Source organism: Podarcis tiliguerta (assembly GCF_965153285.1).
Source record: "Podarcis tiliguerta genome assembly, chromosome: 10".
Taxonomy (NCBI): Eukaryota; Metazoa; Chordata; class Lepidosauria; order Squamata; family Lacertidae; genus Podarcis; species Podarcis tiliguerta.
Window position 1 is genome coordinate 25,165,114 of NC_139543.1, and position 18,135 is coordinate 25,183,248.

Below are 18,135 nucleotides of genomic sequence, written 5' to 3' on the forward strand. Positions count from 1 at the left end.
CCAGTTGCTCTCTTCCAGCTCAGTTTATTCCACAGGGTTTTTGTAAGGGTGATGGGAAAAGGGCCTTCTCTGTTGTGGTGCTCAGGTTATAGAGTGCCTTCCCCAGAATGATTAGCCTGACCATGATGCTGATGTCCTTCTGGCACCAGAAGATCTTTTTATTTGTCCAGGACTATTAATTAAACAGGGTTTCTTTTCCCAGCTCTGATGCTCAGATTGTATGTGTTTCATTTTGAAACTCTGTTGTTGGTGATGCTTTTAATTTTTTTCTTCTGATGCTGCCTGTGTGCTTAAATCATTGTGGCAGTCTTAACGTTGACAAGTAGAATGATCATAAGGATTTGCAAGTAAATAGCCATATGTTTGTTGCCGTAGAAGTGAAGATGTGTTGCATATCGAAAGTATTATCTGTGTGCAGTCCAATTGCCCCTTCCCCTTTCTCAAACTTGAAGAAATGGCTCTGAGATTTTTTTGTTTGGTGTAATAGGGTGGAATAAATTTTGCTGCAATTGACTGCATTTCAGGCTATCACAAAAGCATGTTGATCTGGCCTTTAGGTTTCAGCACCTTCATTACTTCCCCTGTTGTCTTCCGGGGATAATGATATTTACCTTTGTCAAGGTGTGCAGGGAGGTATATGAATACTGAGAAATATAGAGACACATATTATTTATTGTTTAGATCTTGTGCTCCTCACCCCCAAACAGCATTTGTAAGTAACTGCTACTTTCTGTCAACTGCTGGAAGATGGAAGGGAAACAAATTTGCAAAAGCACTACAGGGAGCACGCACAGAGCCTGCCTGTTCCATACTTAATATGAGTGGATAAATACACAACATCCATTTCCACCGCTAGTGCTTCTTTCAAAACCATGAATCCAGCTTCCCTCTTCCCCTCGCTCAATGCAACAGAAGAGGGGAAAGAGGGGAGTTGTAATGTGACAGCCCCAGTGTTCTGCACAAGATATATTATTGCCTCCCTTGGTGTTTGTCTGATGAATCTATTTTTAGTCAGAGCCTAGAGCAGTAAAACTTGGACGGGAGAGTGTGAAGTAGCATTGATCAGGATGACTTCTGAAGTGGCATGAAAGACAAAAAAAAAAAAAAAATCAATTAAACCTGTGACAGAGTTATTCTGGCTTATTTGTGCTCTGCGGTACAATAGACACACAGCTGTTCCAGGCTTGTTTTTAAAACCACGAGTATCCTGGAAAGATTAACTGCTGAGCATTCAATGACCAGATGTCCTCCTGAGGACCTGTCACAAAGTCTTCACTAGGATTAGACTGTTGGCATGCCTTGTACCCTTGAGCTTGTTCTTTCTCTCCAGTTGTTCAAGGCCTGTACATCTTGTAACCCACCAATCCCCCTAGCTATGTATGGTTGCCCACCAAGACTGAGTACAATTTCTGGTTCTACTACTTTCCTGGAGTGGAAGTAGGAGAGATGTCAAGCAAATGGCAGTGTACGCTGTAATTTTGCTATATTTCATCTTGGTGATTTACCTCATTTCCTCACATATTTTCTCCCCCCTCCCACAGTCTGTCTGGGCTCTCTCATCCCATTTCCCTCCCTGAGCCTCTCCTCCTCATTCGTGGCCTCATCACAACTACTTCATTAGTCTTCTCTCCAGCACCTCATCCTCCTTTGCCCCTCAGTCATTGCACCATTTCCCACCTTCCTTTCTTCATGCCTCAGACCCATTTCTCTTCCCTTCTATCATCCCATCTGGTCCCGTTTCTTACTCCTCTATTAACCAGGGTGACCAACCGATTAAAGATGTTTTAGTTTAGATTAATCATCTGCCTTTCAATCAGTTAATCATATGCTTTTAAGCAAATTTGCATCTTACCCAGATATCGAGAGAGGCGTATTTTTCAGGATTTTGGAAAGTTACACTTCCTCTTAATTATGAGTTAGTGATTTAGTTAGTACTCATTGTTGGAAGGAAAGGCCAATCTTTAGTGTTTTATTCTTCCATAAAGTAAATGATTCAATGTATAGAGTGTTCTCTAATATGGCAAGACAATAGACTGAAAATGGTTTTAAAATGAACCAATTCAAATGCTTTAGGTGCTATGGAAGATTCGGATTTGCTAGCTGTGCTTTAATTGGTGTCCAGCTTTGGTCTGGGTGCAATTATTGGGCCAAGGGTAAGCTGCAAAAAATGCATGGAGCAAAAGGTGGTGGGGGAGGGGGAATAATCATGGCAAGCTCTTCTTCAGAATGCTAGCCTTCTTTAGATCCTTATTTTCAGTGGCTCCTTTTATGCACCCCCAAATATTGTTTGAAAATGCATTGATTGACACAGCAGCCCTAACAGAGCTACAACCTGTTTTGTTAGTGCTAATATATCTTGTATATAGTATATACTACATATGTCACGTTTGACTGTTAATTTGTTTTGATGATCAAGATCTTGGCAGATTTGTCCCACATGATAGGATTTATAATACAGATTTTTTTATCATTCAGTTAGGCTGATATACCGTATAGAACTCCAAGGCGCATGGGTGGCGCAGTGGTCTAAACCACTGAGGCTCTTGGGCTTGCTAATTGGAAGGTCAGCAGTTCAAATCCGCACAATGGAGTGAGCTCCCATTGCTCTGTCCCAGCTCCTGCCAACCGAGCAGTTCGAAAGCACACCAGTGCAAGTAGATAAATAGGTACTGCTGTGGCAGGAAAGTATATGGTGTTTCCATGCTCTCTGGCACTCATCATGGTCCTCCGTGCGCCAGTAGTGGTTTAGTCATGCTGGCCACATGACATGGAAAGCTGTCTGTGGACAAAAGCCGGCTTCCTCAGCCTGAAGCAAGATGAGCGCCACACTCCATAGTCGCCTTTGACTGGACTTAACCGTCCCAGGATCCTTTACCTTTACCTATATAACTCCAGAGTCCAGAAAGAAAGAAAGAAAGAAAGAGCACATTGGAAATCAAACCGATTCAGCTTAGTTGGTTTACACGTAAAGAATGGCCTTTTGGCAAGTGGGGTATGTGTGGAGGAATGATCCTCTTCTGTTTGAATTTTTTGGTCCTTCCTCTTCCTCCGAGTCTGTACAAACAAAGGAAAGACTCTGGAAACTACAGAACCTTTTAAATAGAATTTATAAACCACTTATGCAATTTTAGTTCTCCTTTTACATATAAAACATATAAAACTGTGGCATACACATTTCTGAGTTTTTATTCTCTAATAACTAAATCCCACCCTCCCAAAATCTTATTGTCTCACATGACACAAACTGAACTTACAGCCCTTCCCCAATTTGGTGAACTTCCCCTCCCCCATGTCAATAAGCTATTTATGTGCAGCTTTATTGTGAATCAACTACACACACACACACACATTTTTTAGGCACAGATAAATTTGCCTTCTTTCTGACATGGTAAGTTTTTTTTGTGGGGGAAAGAAGGATGGTCAAATGAGGGGTTCTTTCATATTACTGTTCCTATGTTATGTTGTGCTTTTTATGTTCACATACTGCTTTTGGGCCCCAAAGCCCCCAACATTAAAAGTAAAGGTAAAGGTACCCCTGGCCATTAGGTCCAGTCGTGACCGACTCTGGGGCTGCGGCGCTCATCTCGCTCTATGGGCCGAGGGAGCTGGCATTTGTCCTCAGATAGCTTCTGGGTCATGTGGCCAGCATGACTAAGCCACTTCTGATGAACCAGAGCAGCACACGGAAACGCCGTTTACCTTCCCACTGGAGCAGTTCCTATTTATCTACTAGCACTTTGACATGCTTTTGAACTGCTAGGTTGGCAGGAGCTGGGACCGAGCAACGGGAGCTCATCCCGTCGCAGGGATTCAAACCGCCAACCTTCTGATCAGCAAGTCCTAGGCTCTGTGGTTTAACCCACAGCGCCACCCATACCCCCAACATTAATCTATGATAAAATCAATTTTAAAAATACAATAGCACAGTCAGCAGGTGCCTATAACTATTGCGGTAGTAGTTTCCTTGTTATGAGAATACCATCTCAAACTTGCATTTTGCATTGGCAATATAGCATTTTGTTGCCTAGAAAAGGCAACAACAACAACAACAAAGAGTTTCACCTGCCTGCCTATCTATATATGAGTTTCCCCCTAACATAATTCAATAAGAACAGTCAACATGGAATTTGAAAGAGGGCTCTCTGAGAGAATTTCTTTTCTTGGCTTGCGTCTTTTCTCAGCTATGACTCATATTTATTTATGAATGGTATTGACAACAGAGAGACGCTGGAGAATAAGTGTAAAAACTCTTTTTAACTGAAGAATTTCTTGAAATCAACAGGGAAAATCTTTGGGCAGACAGTATCTGTTGTAAGATGTCTAAATTTGAAATGACTAGCATCCCACATAAATTGTTTTGGTATTTGTTCTACTTTTGTTGTTAATGGAAATGCAATACTGAAATAAACTCAATAAGTTTATTGTAGCATGTTTTGTAGCCTTTGTAAATTCATAGACTGGCAACAATTCTTCCTTCAGGCTTCTTTACATTACTTTCGAGTTTGTATTTTAAAAGTTGAAAATCCCAAAAATCCAAAAAGAATTGATGAAGAGTATTAATAAGCCTTCTGTTATCATCCTTTGTATTGGGTGTCTGAGTTTGATTACTGTATTTCCTGGTGGCTATATTTTGTCCGTAACAGTGTATGAAAGGAAGCAATTTCATTGCAGAATACAAAGATGGCAAACAGAAGAAGTATTATTGCAGTAACCTTGAGCTGGAGGCAGAAGTGCTGAAGAGAAAAAGTTAGATTGGTGGCGGGATGCCCAAGATACGGTGTAGATATGAATCAAACTTCTGCTCTCTGAAATCAACCGTTGGCAAATGACTGGCCTTAGAAGTACTGGACTGTAACAAATTCCCCCTTCTGAACTCAACAAGGCTTTGTTTCAGTAGGAGAGAAGAGAGATTCATGATCTACTGTTTGGTTCAGAGATGAAGCAAACTTTGCTATGCTAATTCCTGCTTTTCACGGGAAATTCTAATTAAAGCAAAAAGTATTTTTCAATTGAGATTTCACCATTTGTAGCCTATGAGGCTCCACGTGAATTCTTCTTTCTTACGACTTCTTCTGCTTTCTGTGTATGTTTGCCCCAGCTTCACTGTTTTAAAACTGCAAGCTGAATCCCAGCCTGATGCGCCTTAGTGAGAAGAGCCAGCATAGCTCTTCTTTGATGGCTGAGTATCCGCTGCCAAGCTTGTGGTTTAGAATGCTGTAATCCCTCTAAGTACCTGTACAATAGTTAAACAGCTGGTGCAGGCTTTAGTTGCGGTTTTAGTGCTCGCATGTTGGGACTTGGGCGATGCCCAGACAATAAGATGGGTCAGTGTAGAACAGACCTCAGCACCTCTTAGACAGCTGGCACAGTAACCAAACACCAGCCAATCTTGAAAGAGGAAAAAAGAGTCTAATAACATTAATTTTCTTCTAGAGCAGACGGCAGGGTAACTAAAGCAAGGTTGATTGGAGTACATTGGGATTTATACCTAATGATCTTCTGGAAAGCAGGTGCACTGGCAGTGATGAGGGTTTTGAGGGAAAAAAACACATAGTGTACCAAGCAAACCTTTACTGCTGTGAGGATTTTGTAGAAGGAGATAGATTAGTCTTTGATCATTGCAGGATGTTTTTGTTGACGACAACAAAATGAATGGCACACATAATTCTTTTTTAATGACCATCAAGAAATAAGAGTTGATTTCCGTTCAAATTGTAATTTTAAATCAAACTAGCCAGCTGTCAAGACACTTAAACTGTTTGCACAGTTCCTCTCCGCTGTATTGCACTGTGCCTCTCATCCATCCATCATCCTATTCAGTTATTAGCTGGAAACCGAATTTTGTCTTGCAGCCCTATATACCGTGTCATATTAGTTTTAAAGTGACAAAAAGTCATAACCAGGCATGAAGGAACAGAATGTTTTTATTTCCCTTTAACCCAAGATCTAGACTGTTTGTGTTGAAATATGAGTGTCTGCTGAAGCCTCTCAAAGAGTTGGCAGTAGCATTGGTGTATCTAAGAGGAAGGGCATGTCTTAAAATGCTCTTACACTTGGTGTCTATTGAAGGCTCTCAAAGACTTGGCAGTGTCCTTGGTGTTCCTATATTTTGGCAAGCAAATTACATTTTGTTAACCCCCCTCCACTCTCCCGCTTGCCACTCAGAGACAGTTTAGAACTTTCAAGCTAAGGAAGTCCATTGCAGTGTTTCAAGTTGTTTTGCTTCAGTGCTGGTTTTAATATAACTTACTTAATTTTTTAAAATACACACATCTATTTATAATTTATTGGTAGGTTTTATTTAGCTGTATCTGTTTTTAATTCACCTTGTGGGCCACCTTGGGCCCTGCAGTGGAAGAAAGACAGGATAGAAATGAAAGAAATAAATAATAATTATTATTAAAAATTAGCTATAAGGCTTTTATGATGTCATCAAATTATCATTCTTCCAGTGCCAATTTCTTTTGTAGAGTTCTGTTACAATTGTTATGATTACTAACGCTCATTTTTAAAAATATAATTTCACAATTACCTATATAAAGCACACACACACCCCAGACAATGTAAAATAAAAATAAAAATCCTCAGGGCTGCGCCCACATTAGGAAGCCAAAGGCCATAAAGAAGGCATCTGGCAAAAAACACTTTGGATTATTCATACTGTGGGATTATCTGTTTGAAAGCACATACATGTCTCTGCATGCACAAAGAAACCTTTGCCACATAATCCTAAGCTTCCAGGGTCTGCTCTGTGTAACCTGCTTAAAGTTTGGGCTTGTTTCTGAGTCTTTAGTATTTAAGCAGTTTGGAAGTTTATCGTTTTTCATCTTGTATAACTGGATGGGTCCCTTTTCAGCTGTCCTGCTCCTGAAGGAAATAGTAGCCAGCTGGGAAGCTTTTTGGATAGATAGATAGATAGATAGATAGATAGATAGATAGATACAGTGGTGCCCCGCAAGATGAAATTAATTCATTCTGCGAGTTTTTTCGTTCTACGAGTCTTTTCATCTTGCGAAGCACCAATGTGTATTGACGGTTTCCCATAGGAATGCATTGGCGGTTTTTTTAAAAAAGGCGCAAGACGTTTTCGTCTTGCGAAGCAAGCCCATAGGGAAATTCGTCTTGCGAAGCAACTCAGAAAATGGAAAACCCTTTCGTCTAGCGAGTTTTTCGTCTTGCAAGGCATTCGTCTTGCGGGGTACCACTGTAGATAGATAGATAGATAATGGTACCATACAATATGCTATTGTACATTGGTTGCTATTGTACATTGGTTGCTATTGTACATTGGTTGCTTAAGGGATTAGCGGATTAGCTGCTAAAAGGCTATTAGCAGCTTAGTGCCTTAGAAAAAGGGGGTGGGGAGCGAAAAAAAATCGCAGGAACTCGCAAGACATTTTTGCGAAGCAAGCCCATAGCAAATTCGTTTTGCGAAGCACCTCCAAAACGGAAAACCCTTTCGTCTAGCGAGTTTTTCGTCTTGCGAGGCATTCGTCTTGCGGGGTACCACTGTAGATAGATAGATAGATAGATAGATAGATAGATAGATAATGGTACCATACAATATGCTATTGTACATTGGTTGCTAACTGGCCATAGCCATTGGTTGGCACTTTAGCTAGTATTAAGGAGGGCAGGAATAAGTACATCATTGCTCCAGATGTGCTCACATTGTCGTCAGTGGCCAAAATGCAGAGAATAGTGATCTAGTTTCTCAGGTATTCAGTCATCTATACAGAGGTGCCCCTTAAAGAGAAAATCGGTTGCTTTAATATTATATCTGAGATACTCCCCCACTTCTAAAAGTGCTCATCTGAACAGAGCTGCATAATATCTGCATGATATGAAGATGTTTGTAAAAGGTAAATATGAAAGATAAGCTGCTTATTGAAATCTCTGTTAGGACTTTGAACTAACTTTGGATGAAGCACCAGTTCTGAGGCAAAGCAGCCTGTTTTGGCAATAACTTGGATTCCCTCGAAATCAAGGCAACCCTGTCCAGACTGAAGCAGGCTGGTTCCAAAGCTTCAGACCTGCCTCCTGTGGTTGCCTTATTTCCTTTAGCAAGCCAGGTTTGACACATTTTTTAACCTCCAATAAGCTCTCCAGAAAAAGAAAATGCCAGCCATGGGGGAGGTAGAGAGGGACAGCACTAGTAGCAGCCAGGCAAGGATTGGTTTTGGAACAGCACTCCAGTCACAATAGGAGAGAAATTAAATTGACGTATCAGAAACTTTTCACTGCTTTCACTCATCTTTGCCAGTTGACTCTCTCTTAGCAGCAACAGCAACACTCACAGAGGCTTGTCGAGTTGTTGTTGGTTGCATTCTGCTTATATGACATGCCCTTATTTCTATCCAGACCAAAAATTTCCTAAAATCCAACCTCTTGCATCCTATTTTTAAACATATGTTCTTATTGCTCTTTGTGTCTAAGCTCTTGGACTATATATCTGAAACATTAGGGGTGTCATCCCTTCAGAACAGAGTATGAAGCTGGCAAATGCCATCAACTTCTGTCAGAAAAGGAAAAAGCTGTGGACATTTGTTGATTTCCCCATTATAGTTCATTGCCAGGTCATATGAAGCTTCAGAATATGAAGTAAAGCAAGGATTTACCTCAGACCCAAAATGAAGCACAATGTTGTCCAGTTCCCAAGCTGAGGCAGCTATCGAAAGCACTGTATTTAAGACCATTTTTTCCTGTCCACATGCCTATTCTCTAGATCTGAATACATAGAAGTCTGTATATAATAATGTTCCAGCCTGCAGTCAGAAATGATCATAATTCCATGTATAATTTAATGATATACTCTTGTATTTAAACACCATGGATTTGCAGCCATTTCTATTTTGGTCAGTGTGGGATGCCTGCTAAGACAATATTTGCTTTAGATTGTTGTTAAGGCCTTTCCTCCTTCACCCTAAGTGAACCCTAGGATGTACCTTAGCTAAAGATCATGGTTAAAGAGGAGAGACTGTGATCCCAGGTCAGATGATACACTAAGCCAAATCATGGCTTAGCTGCTGCCCAAAAACCCCAGGGAAGATCAAAGTGGTCATGGTCTCCTCCTCAGAAGCCTGCACATTCATGCTAACCCATGGTTTGGATGACTGTAACGTGCAAACCAGGTGAGTGAGGCATGCAGTAGTACCCTTTCTATAAACAAACAGGTACGTTCATCCATGTTTCTTCATTTGAGGCCACATGTAATAATTAACTGCCTATTTGAACAAAAGTGTACATAGCTCAGTTAAGACATCAGTTAAGAGCATTATACTTCAAAAGAGTGGCATCAAAATCCAAAAAAAATCAGTTTTAATGTTTATGGAAGTAGCAATCTTTTTAAAAAATATATTTGCTATCACGTTTTTTTGAAAAAAGAGTTGAAATATGAAATATATCAGATTTTAAAGGCAATTAAATAATGGCCACATGTAAATCAGGAGGTTAAAACTTGGTCTCATAAACAATTGGTTATACTGTATAAAACAAACGGGACTCCCAAGTAAGCCTTCAAAAGATTGGGCTGAACAATGACAGTGTTTCTACAGGAGTAAATGTGTTCAAGATATACAGTGTAATAAAACATAATCAGAATTATTCAAGAAGTACAAGCCCCCTCATCATTTTGACTGCAAACATGACAGAATAAGCCACTGCTGCTTAGTACATAAGAAATTCACTTTTTTGTTGGGGTTAAAACCACTTTCTGCATTAAAAAAGCAATTAAATTTTATCCTTCAGGAGTTTTAGTGCTTTTCTTAGCTGGTTCTTAGTTTGCCTCTATGCTTTGATGGACCTTTGAGGTGACATCACATTAGAGGTGACGTAGAGAAGAAATTGCTCAATCAGGAAGCTTGTTGAATAATTCATTCCTCTTCGAATTGCATATTGAATACAAAGTGGTTGATTGTGTTTTAATATCTTTTGTAAAAGGAAAGGAAAGGACTTGTTAAAATGCAGTATTTTCAATGTAATCTTTAATCCAATTATGATACGCCTCAGTGTTTGCATCCTTACATAAGTGGGTTAGTAGCTTTGAGCATACATGTAATGAAAACAGCATCTTTGATGAACCTCAGAATATCATACAATATTTTACTTTAAGAAATAATTTTTCTCAGACTTGGATCCTCAGCCGATTAGACATCTGTAAATAGAAAACAAAACCTCTGCTTTGTATAAGCCAAGGGTAGATAAATGAATGGAGCACATATGTCAGAATTGAAAGGCCGCTTAAGAACATAAGAACAAAACATAAGAAAAGTCATTCTGCATCAGGCCAAAGCTCCGTCTAGCATTCTATTCTCACAGTGGCTCATCAGATGCCTATAGGAAGTATTCCTACATAACAAATTCCATCCCTACGTGATGAAATTCCTGCATGAAAAGCATTTCCATGGAGGATAACCCAAGTTGGTCCCAACACGTATCGGTTGTGTTTTCCATATTCATGAAATGCACAAATTAGGTAGCCCCAACCTGCTGCAAATTTCCATATTGTGTACATATGGATCTATGGAAAGTTTACAGTATCTTTCCCTCACATGTGTTTTATTGGTAAGAGATTTGTCAAGTTGGAAGCAGCTCAAATGAAACAGGTACAGACATAATGAAAACTGAGTGAAATAATTGGGGTTACATCCAGTGCTAGTCATATGACCCATTGGAATTAGTGGACATGACCATAGCTGTCAACTTTTCGCTTTTCTTGCGAGGAATCCTATTCAGAATAAGGGGATTTCCCTTTAAAAAAGGGAAATGTTGACAGCTATGGACATGACTAACTTGGTCCCATTTCAGTTGGTCTGCTCTGAACAGAACTTGGTTGGATTCAACCCATGGGGGGCAGGGAGGAGGAAGTTAATAGTGGTAGTAGCACAAGTAAATTCTATGACCTCGTGTTTTATATTCCAAATAATATTTCAAGCATTAAAGGAGAAAAAAATTTAGTATATGTAAATGGTGCCAATGGGGTCACACTCCCTCTGAATAATTGGGCCTGTAGTTTTGGGGTCTTTCTGGATCTACTGTTGTCTCTTGGCACCACAAATGGCCCGAGTGGCATGGAGTGCCCTTCACCATTTCAAGGTCATAGTAGGCAGCCTATCCAGGCAGGGATAAGCTGGCCACAGTAATTTGTGCTCTGGTAACCACAATATTGGATTGCTGCACTGCACATTATGTTTCTGATGCCTAGTCAAAACCTGCGTCTAGTGCAAAATGCAGCTTCATTTAGTACCTATCCTAATACCTGTTAAGTGTCATGTTTGTTTCTTTTCTGAAGCTCTTAATATTTGCTGGGGGGTTTTTTTTGGTTTGTTTGTTTTTAAATCCTGCCATGATAGTTTTTAGAACTACCTTATATTGTTGCTGTTACATTGGTATTTATGGGGGGGGGTTATAAATAATTGTGGACTATCTTACACATTTTTAATTGAAGAGTGCTATACAGTGGTGCTTTGGGTTAAGAACGTAATTCGTTCTGGAGGTCCGTTCTTAACCTGAAACTGTTCTTAACCTGAGGTACCATTTAGCTAATGGGGCCTCTTGCTGCCGCCATGCGATTTCTGTTCTCATCATGAAGCAAGGTTCTTAACCCGAGGTACTATTTCTTGGTTAGCGGAGTCTGTAACCTGAAGCGTCTGTAACCTGAAGCCTTTGTAACCTAAGAGAATGGGACAGATGCTGTAAGTTAAGCACAGTTGTGTGCCCAGGCACAGTGAGCTTGCCGCTGGGGTGCCATGATAGCAGAAGGAAAGGAATCTCAGGACAACTTCTTGGATTGTAATAGGCCACAACTTTATGGATTACAGATGTGAGTTTTGGCTCAGGCACTGGGTGTTTCTAGAATCAATCAGCTTGCCTGCTGACTGCTAACCTGGGAGTTGATCCTGGGATAGGACTGCCGTGTGACACACATCAAATAGGAGCAGCCCATAATTAGAAATAATAATAATAATAATATTTTTTTATTTATATCCTGCCCTCCCCAGCCGAAGTCGGGCTCAGGGCGGCTAACAACAATAAAATAATACAACATTCTACTCACCGCCTTGAGGAGAGCTGTGGCCTCTCACCCGCTTCTGGGTGTATGGACAGAAACACCTCGGTGGTGGGCTTAATTTATGCCTGGGAAACAGACCAGAATGAAGACCCTGCAGGATTCTTCATTCAGCTCCATCTCAACTGTGCCAGCCTCCTGAGCCCACCCATGATGAGTAAATTTCATTGGCAGGCTAAATTAAAAACTGCTCCCACCCCACTGGCTGGTGGGAGAGGCCACAGCTTCAACCACCAGCCATTGGAAGCAGAGAAAGGAGCCCTAGCGATGGAGGTGAGCTGCACCGTAATTGCTGCCCACAGTCCAGGTGAGCGGAATTTCTCTTTGTGAGCTTTGGCCCTGTACTCAGTGTCAGTTGTGCCCGTGGCATTCAAAAAGTTCCTTCCTATGACCAATCATGCTCTATTGGACTGTGATGTTCTATCTAAAATGGTAAAGGGACCCCTGACCATTAGGTCCAGTCGTGGCCGGCTCTGGGGTTGCGGCGCTCATCTCGCTTTATTGGCCGAGGGAGCCAGCGTACAGCTTCCGGGTCATGTGGCCAGCATGACTAAGCCGCTTCTGGCGAACCAGAGCAGCGCATGGAAATGCTGTTTACCTTCCCGCCAGAGCAGTACCTATTTATCTACTTGCACTTTGACGTGCTTTCAAACTGCTAGGTTGGCAGGAGCAGGGACCAAGCAACAGGAGCTCACCCCATCACAGGGATTCAAACCGCCCACCTTCTGATCGGCAAGTCCTAGGCTCTGTGGTTTAACCCACAGCGCCACTCTCGTCCCATGATGTTCTATCTACACGTTCCTTAAAATAAAGATTATGGGGCAACCCTTCTTTGGGAACATGTGGCCCAGAGGGAAATTTCATATTTTATTCTTGACGCTTAGAGCTGGCACAGCTTCTGTCTTGCATGGTTTGACGCATACATACCTAAAATATGCAGTTATTTCTATGAGCTTTTAAGTTTATTTATTGGGCAGGTGAAATTTCATTTTTAGCTGATCGCAGGTTCATTTATTATTTGTATAGTGGTACTTACATGTGCCATATTGACACCCGTGATGCCACATTGACATCAGTGAAGCTGTTTCTAAATAGGTTGCCCTCCCTGGCTTTGATCCAGCCAGTTAGGTTAAAATCAAGGCCCAGAAAATCGGATTATTACATCTCAAGGGAAAGGAATGATAAGCAGTGTATGGCTGTGGGTCTGCTTTCCATGCTGCATTGGTGGTGTTTGAGGTGCTGCTAGATGCAAAGCCAATTTGTTAACAATTAGTACTCATTAGGATCATTTCCTAGTATTGATTTTTTTAAAAACCCCACACATTTTACAAAGCACTTTTTGAAAAACAAAACAAAACAAAACCCTGCAGTACTTTATCAATTAAGCATATTAGGAGCCAATGTCAAGATTAACTTGACTGATTTCATTGGCTATAAAGTAATTATTTTTTGCACCAGAGTCCACCTGGCATCCCATTAAGTTTAAGACTTTTCAGAACAAGAGCCAGCTATATTTAATTAGTGAATGTGTCAGATAGCACTGGTTTTAAACAAAAGAAGTCATGGAAAAGGACCAGATTTTTACCATGATGTGAATTTATTTTTTAAGAAGTACACTTATGAGCTGTATTCTGTATAACATATGACATTGGGATTGGATTTAAATGTGAGGAATTTGCACTTTTTTAAAGATCTAAGTTTCATTTAAATGTGCCCTTGTTTTTATGCGAATAGAGAGAACCATAGAGCTATAAAAAGCTAATTGACAAATGGCAAAATTAGGCTTTGTGGCAAGCTCTTACAGAAGCTTTTTAATATTTAAAAATAAAGATCATATACATAATTACTTTAATTCATGTTCACATTAAAGTTATATTTCCATCCCTGGTTATTCAAAAATTTATGCCCCATTGTGCAAATTAATTAGGAGAGTTATTTATCTAGCACCCCAATTCTTTTTTTTAAAGTTGCATGTAAGGAAGCCACATTGATTTCAGCAGAAATTAACTTTCAGGTTATTCCCCCCACCCCACCCCCATTTCTGCACTGCCATTACAGCTCCGTTGGGCCCAGTCCAAAGATCTTCACTACTAGCAAACAGATTTTTCTTTAAAAAAAAAACACCACCCCCCCAAACCAGCTTTTAACTGCATTGATCACCTGTTGAAGACAGAAGGAAAGAAGGTGCTTATAAGGCCATCTCTCAAATCCATACAGCTGATCAAAGGTGGCAGTATCAACTATCTTAGCAGTGATGCACATATGACGCAATAGCATTTATACCACTGAATTGCAAAAGTATTGATGGGATTCCTCCCCCTCATAATTCGCATGCAGCTCTGCATCCAGGCGAGCAAACCATGCATGGAAGACAAGTTTCCATAGGCTCTTTTACAGGTGAGCGTGCAATCTTTCAGATTGATAGAAGTACATTCCACTAAAATCAATGGGTGCTGCTTCCAAATGAATGTACTGGAGATAATGGTACAATTTGGATATATGTACTATTATATATGTGCATGTTTGATACACATATATGCAGAGTGAATTAAAATACTGTAAATAGAAGAGGACATTGAGATCTTCATGAGCAAGTGAGTTATAAATGCTAGAAGTGGTACATCTATGTATTGCAGAATGTTAGAACACACTTCCTTCTAATTTTAGTATTTTGGCAGATCTGATAGTACTACGCAAATAAAGAATGTAGTACAACCATCTGGATTTATTTTCTTTTTTCTGTCTTGCTTGGTTCAGCTGTTAAGAAAAATAACAATTTTTCCCCATTAAGTTGGGGGGGGGGATAATAAACATGTGCTTGAAAACAAGTGCCATAATTGTATTGCCCACGCTGGAGAGCTGTCCTAATCCAAAAATTCCCCCAAAATTACTACTCATGCATATTATCCCTTTGATCCTAAAGGTAAAGGGCAAATGTTGTTGCTGTTGGTTGAAAAAGGTACCCCTTACGAGCTCCACCTTTAATAAACAAAAGTGTTAGCGGCACGTGTATTTTGTTTAACCACAGTACATTTGCTTCTTAATTAGTAAATATTCATCTGTTATCAGCGGCAGCTATGACACCCCTCCCTCCTAACACGTTCTGTCATAAATAATCAATGAGGCTCTATTAATATTCATGAGCTGGAATCTGTGTAGTCATGTGCACTGATGCAGAGACAGGGGGAGTGTTGCTGCGAACTGAGATGAAACTCTGTGTATGTCTGTGTGTATACGTGAGTGTAAGATACTTGGGGAGGAAGAAGAAGAGCATGCTGCTGCTTACACACACTACCCTGGCTTGTGCTTCCAGCTAACAGTGGCGTGTCTGTGTTCCTGCACCGGAGAGACTGATGAAAAACAGTAGTCAAGTCTGGAGGGTGCTTCCCTGTCAGTGCATTTGCCTCTCAGTCCTTGGGAAATTAGAAGCCTCGCTCTTTCATTATTTCTTACTAGAATGGGTTGCAATTTGTGCAGTTTTCAAAAGAGGGAGGAACACTACAAACTGCTTTATGAAGTTTCCCAGGTGAGTGCAGAAGGTTTTTGTAAGAAGCTCTGTAATTTTGTGCTGTTTGCAAAGCACTTGGTGAAAATGAGGGGGTGTTGATTTTGTGTTTTGGTGTGTGTGTGTGTGTGATTGCATATTTGACTCCCTGTGTGTTTCTTTTAAAAATTGCTGTACATCTTTTTTTTGCCAAATTCTCAGCCAGAGACATGCGTTATCATTGAACCATATCGTAATGTGCATCTTTAGATTTGGTAAGTGGATTTTCTATCAGTTACACTGATGACACTTTTGCAGCTGTTAGGATTTAACAGGTAGGATTTGCCAGCACTTGGGTCTCAAGTGTTTTCAAGAAGTTTACTGGAGGAAGTTTTATGGCTTAGCATGTGCTACCAAGGCTATAGAGATAGCTATTTTTAATTAGAAATGACTGTTTTGTTTAACAGTAAATTATCAGAGCTATTTTTCTTTCTCTCGTTTTGAATAGGGGTTGAGCTGCCTGATTTTAAAGGATGCTTTTATCGGTCGTTACTCTGTCCTTTGTACTGTTCCTCAATATTAGTCAGAGAGCTTGATTTATCACGTGCGTACTTAAGTCTGTGTCCCAACAGCAGGAATATTTCTGTAATCCGATAACACGGGCTTGTTGTGCAGTTAGAATAAGAAGGGAGAGATGAAGGAAATAAATGTTACCCTATTAGCCTGTAATTTTGCACAAGTCCTATTGCACCCAGGTTTGAATTGTGTGGATTTCGTTTTGATTTGGCTTTTGCTCTGGAGATATGGCAGATGAAAGTTTAGTGCCTCAGCATCTGTTCTCTCCCTCTTTGTAATTTTCCCATGCTTTGGCATGTCACTGTTGACAGAGGCTGAACACTTCCAGTTTTTGACTGCGCTGTAGATGACGAGCTAAGGATTGAGGACAAAACAGTGTAGAATGTTGGTGGTCTGTTGGCACAGCAGTGACTAAGTACCCATTGCCTACTGTTTTTCTTCTATTTCCCCCCCTTCAAATTCTTCCTGACGTGATTCATTTCACAGTGGACTAATTACAAAGTGGATTCTCTACACATGAAACATCCTCCTCAGTTGCAGAGTTAATGCACATTTTCATGGTAATGTGATCAGAGCCTCATTAGCCAGTTTCCAAAACGATCCCCTGCATTAATTAAATATAAAAATGACTTTTTTATCACCATGGAGGGGAAAAAGAAGATTAACATTGTCAATTATAACCAGGGACAATATCTCTGCTTCTTTTTAATACCATCTTCCCCCAACAAAGAATCAAGTACTTCCCAAATACTAAAAATAGCATCCGAAGGCAGATAACCTGTCAGTTGCTTTCAGCTCAGAAAATGGACTCTAGGTGGAACACTTTCCTTCAGTTTAGAAGTAATTCCATCATTGCTTTCTTTTCCTGACAGTTGCAAGATAGGGAATAGGAAAGTAGCACTTCTCTCCTCCCATCCTCCTCCCTTCCGACTGCAAGTAGCCAAAGAGACCTTTAAAAATACAAAATGTAAATAGCTCAGTAGATTACAGTACTGCAGATCAAAGAAGCCAGACCATGCTATAAGAAAACAGATAAAGCCTCCGTCTGAATTTCATAAGGAATATCTTAACTACATTGGAGCTAGGGGATATGTTAAGTACATTTTTTGTGAAATTTGCTTGAAGTTGACACTGAATACTAAAGCTTTTTAAGCATGCAAAAGTGTCTGCCATTGTTGGGGGATTCCAGAGGTATTCATCCTCTTACTTGTTTGTTTCCTCCTCTGCCAGAGGTTGCAGCTTTCATGATAAAGAAATGACAGAGGAGGGAAATGAATTACCACTTTCACTTTAACCCTGGTATTTACCTGATAAGGTATAATCCCTGGAAGACTCACACAGATTCTTCCAGGAGAGCAGTATACAGGCAAACCTCCAGCTTTTTGCATTCTGGATTGTGGGGGAAATGTCACTGATAAAGGCTTTTAAAGAAAGCAGTACTGTAGTGTTATGCCTTTTTCTGGCTGTTACTATGTGGATCTTTGAGTTAGTTTCTGTTTTTGCTCCAGTATATATGCCGCTCTATGATCACATGTCAGATCAAGCATATTTTAGAGAAGTGTTCCCCGCTAGCAACTGCTGTCACAAAAGAATGTTCCATTCTGCTATACAAAAACAAAAATGCTAATATTGCCATGAGACTAATGTGAGCTGTATTATTTGCAAGAAAGCAGTTCTGTTTTTTTCCACATTCTCTTTCTTACAACTCTATGTCCAAGTCTGTGGACTTGTATCTGGAGGACTTGGATTCAGTTCCAAACTCTGCCATAGAGTATGGTCTCGGATAACCGATGCCCCCTTTAGTTTTACATCTATAAAATAGGAATAAGGATTCAAAGTTGATGTGAGAAATGCACAATAAGCATTTACTAAACAATTTGCAGCTGGAAATAGTTCATTAATATGACATTAGGTTAAATGTGGTGAGCATAGTTGTCAAAATGAGCATTATGGAGAATTTTCACAAAGGTCAATTTATGATTTGATTAAAAGTCTGCTTTTCAAACCC

General features: G+C 40.2%; 1 protein-coding gene across 2 annotated transcripts in view; it reads left to right on the forward strand.

Annotated features, from left to right (window-relative positions):
• Window positions 1–18,135, forward strand: part of PDZRN4 (PDZ domain containing ring finger 4) — a 216,035-nt gene that overhangs the window by 93,678 nt on the left and 104,222 nt on the right. The window contains exon 1 of one of the 2 annotated variants that reach the window (XM_083399509.1): window positions 15,266–15,593. The exons of the other annotated variant lie outside the window; for it this stretch is intronic. Within the exon in view, the coding sequence (XP_083255635.1) occupies window positions 15,525–15,593 (69 nt within the window). The 5' untranslated portion in view covers window positions 15,266–15,524. Of the gene's footprint in view, window positions 1–15,265; window positions 15,594–18,135 lie in introns of those variants that run through there. 2 annotated transcript variants of the gene reach the window in all.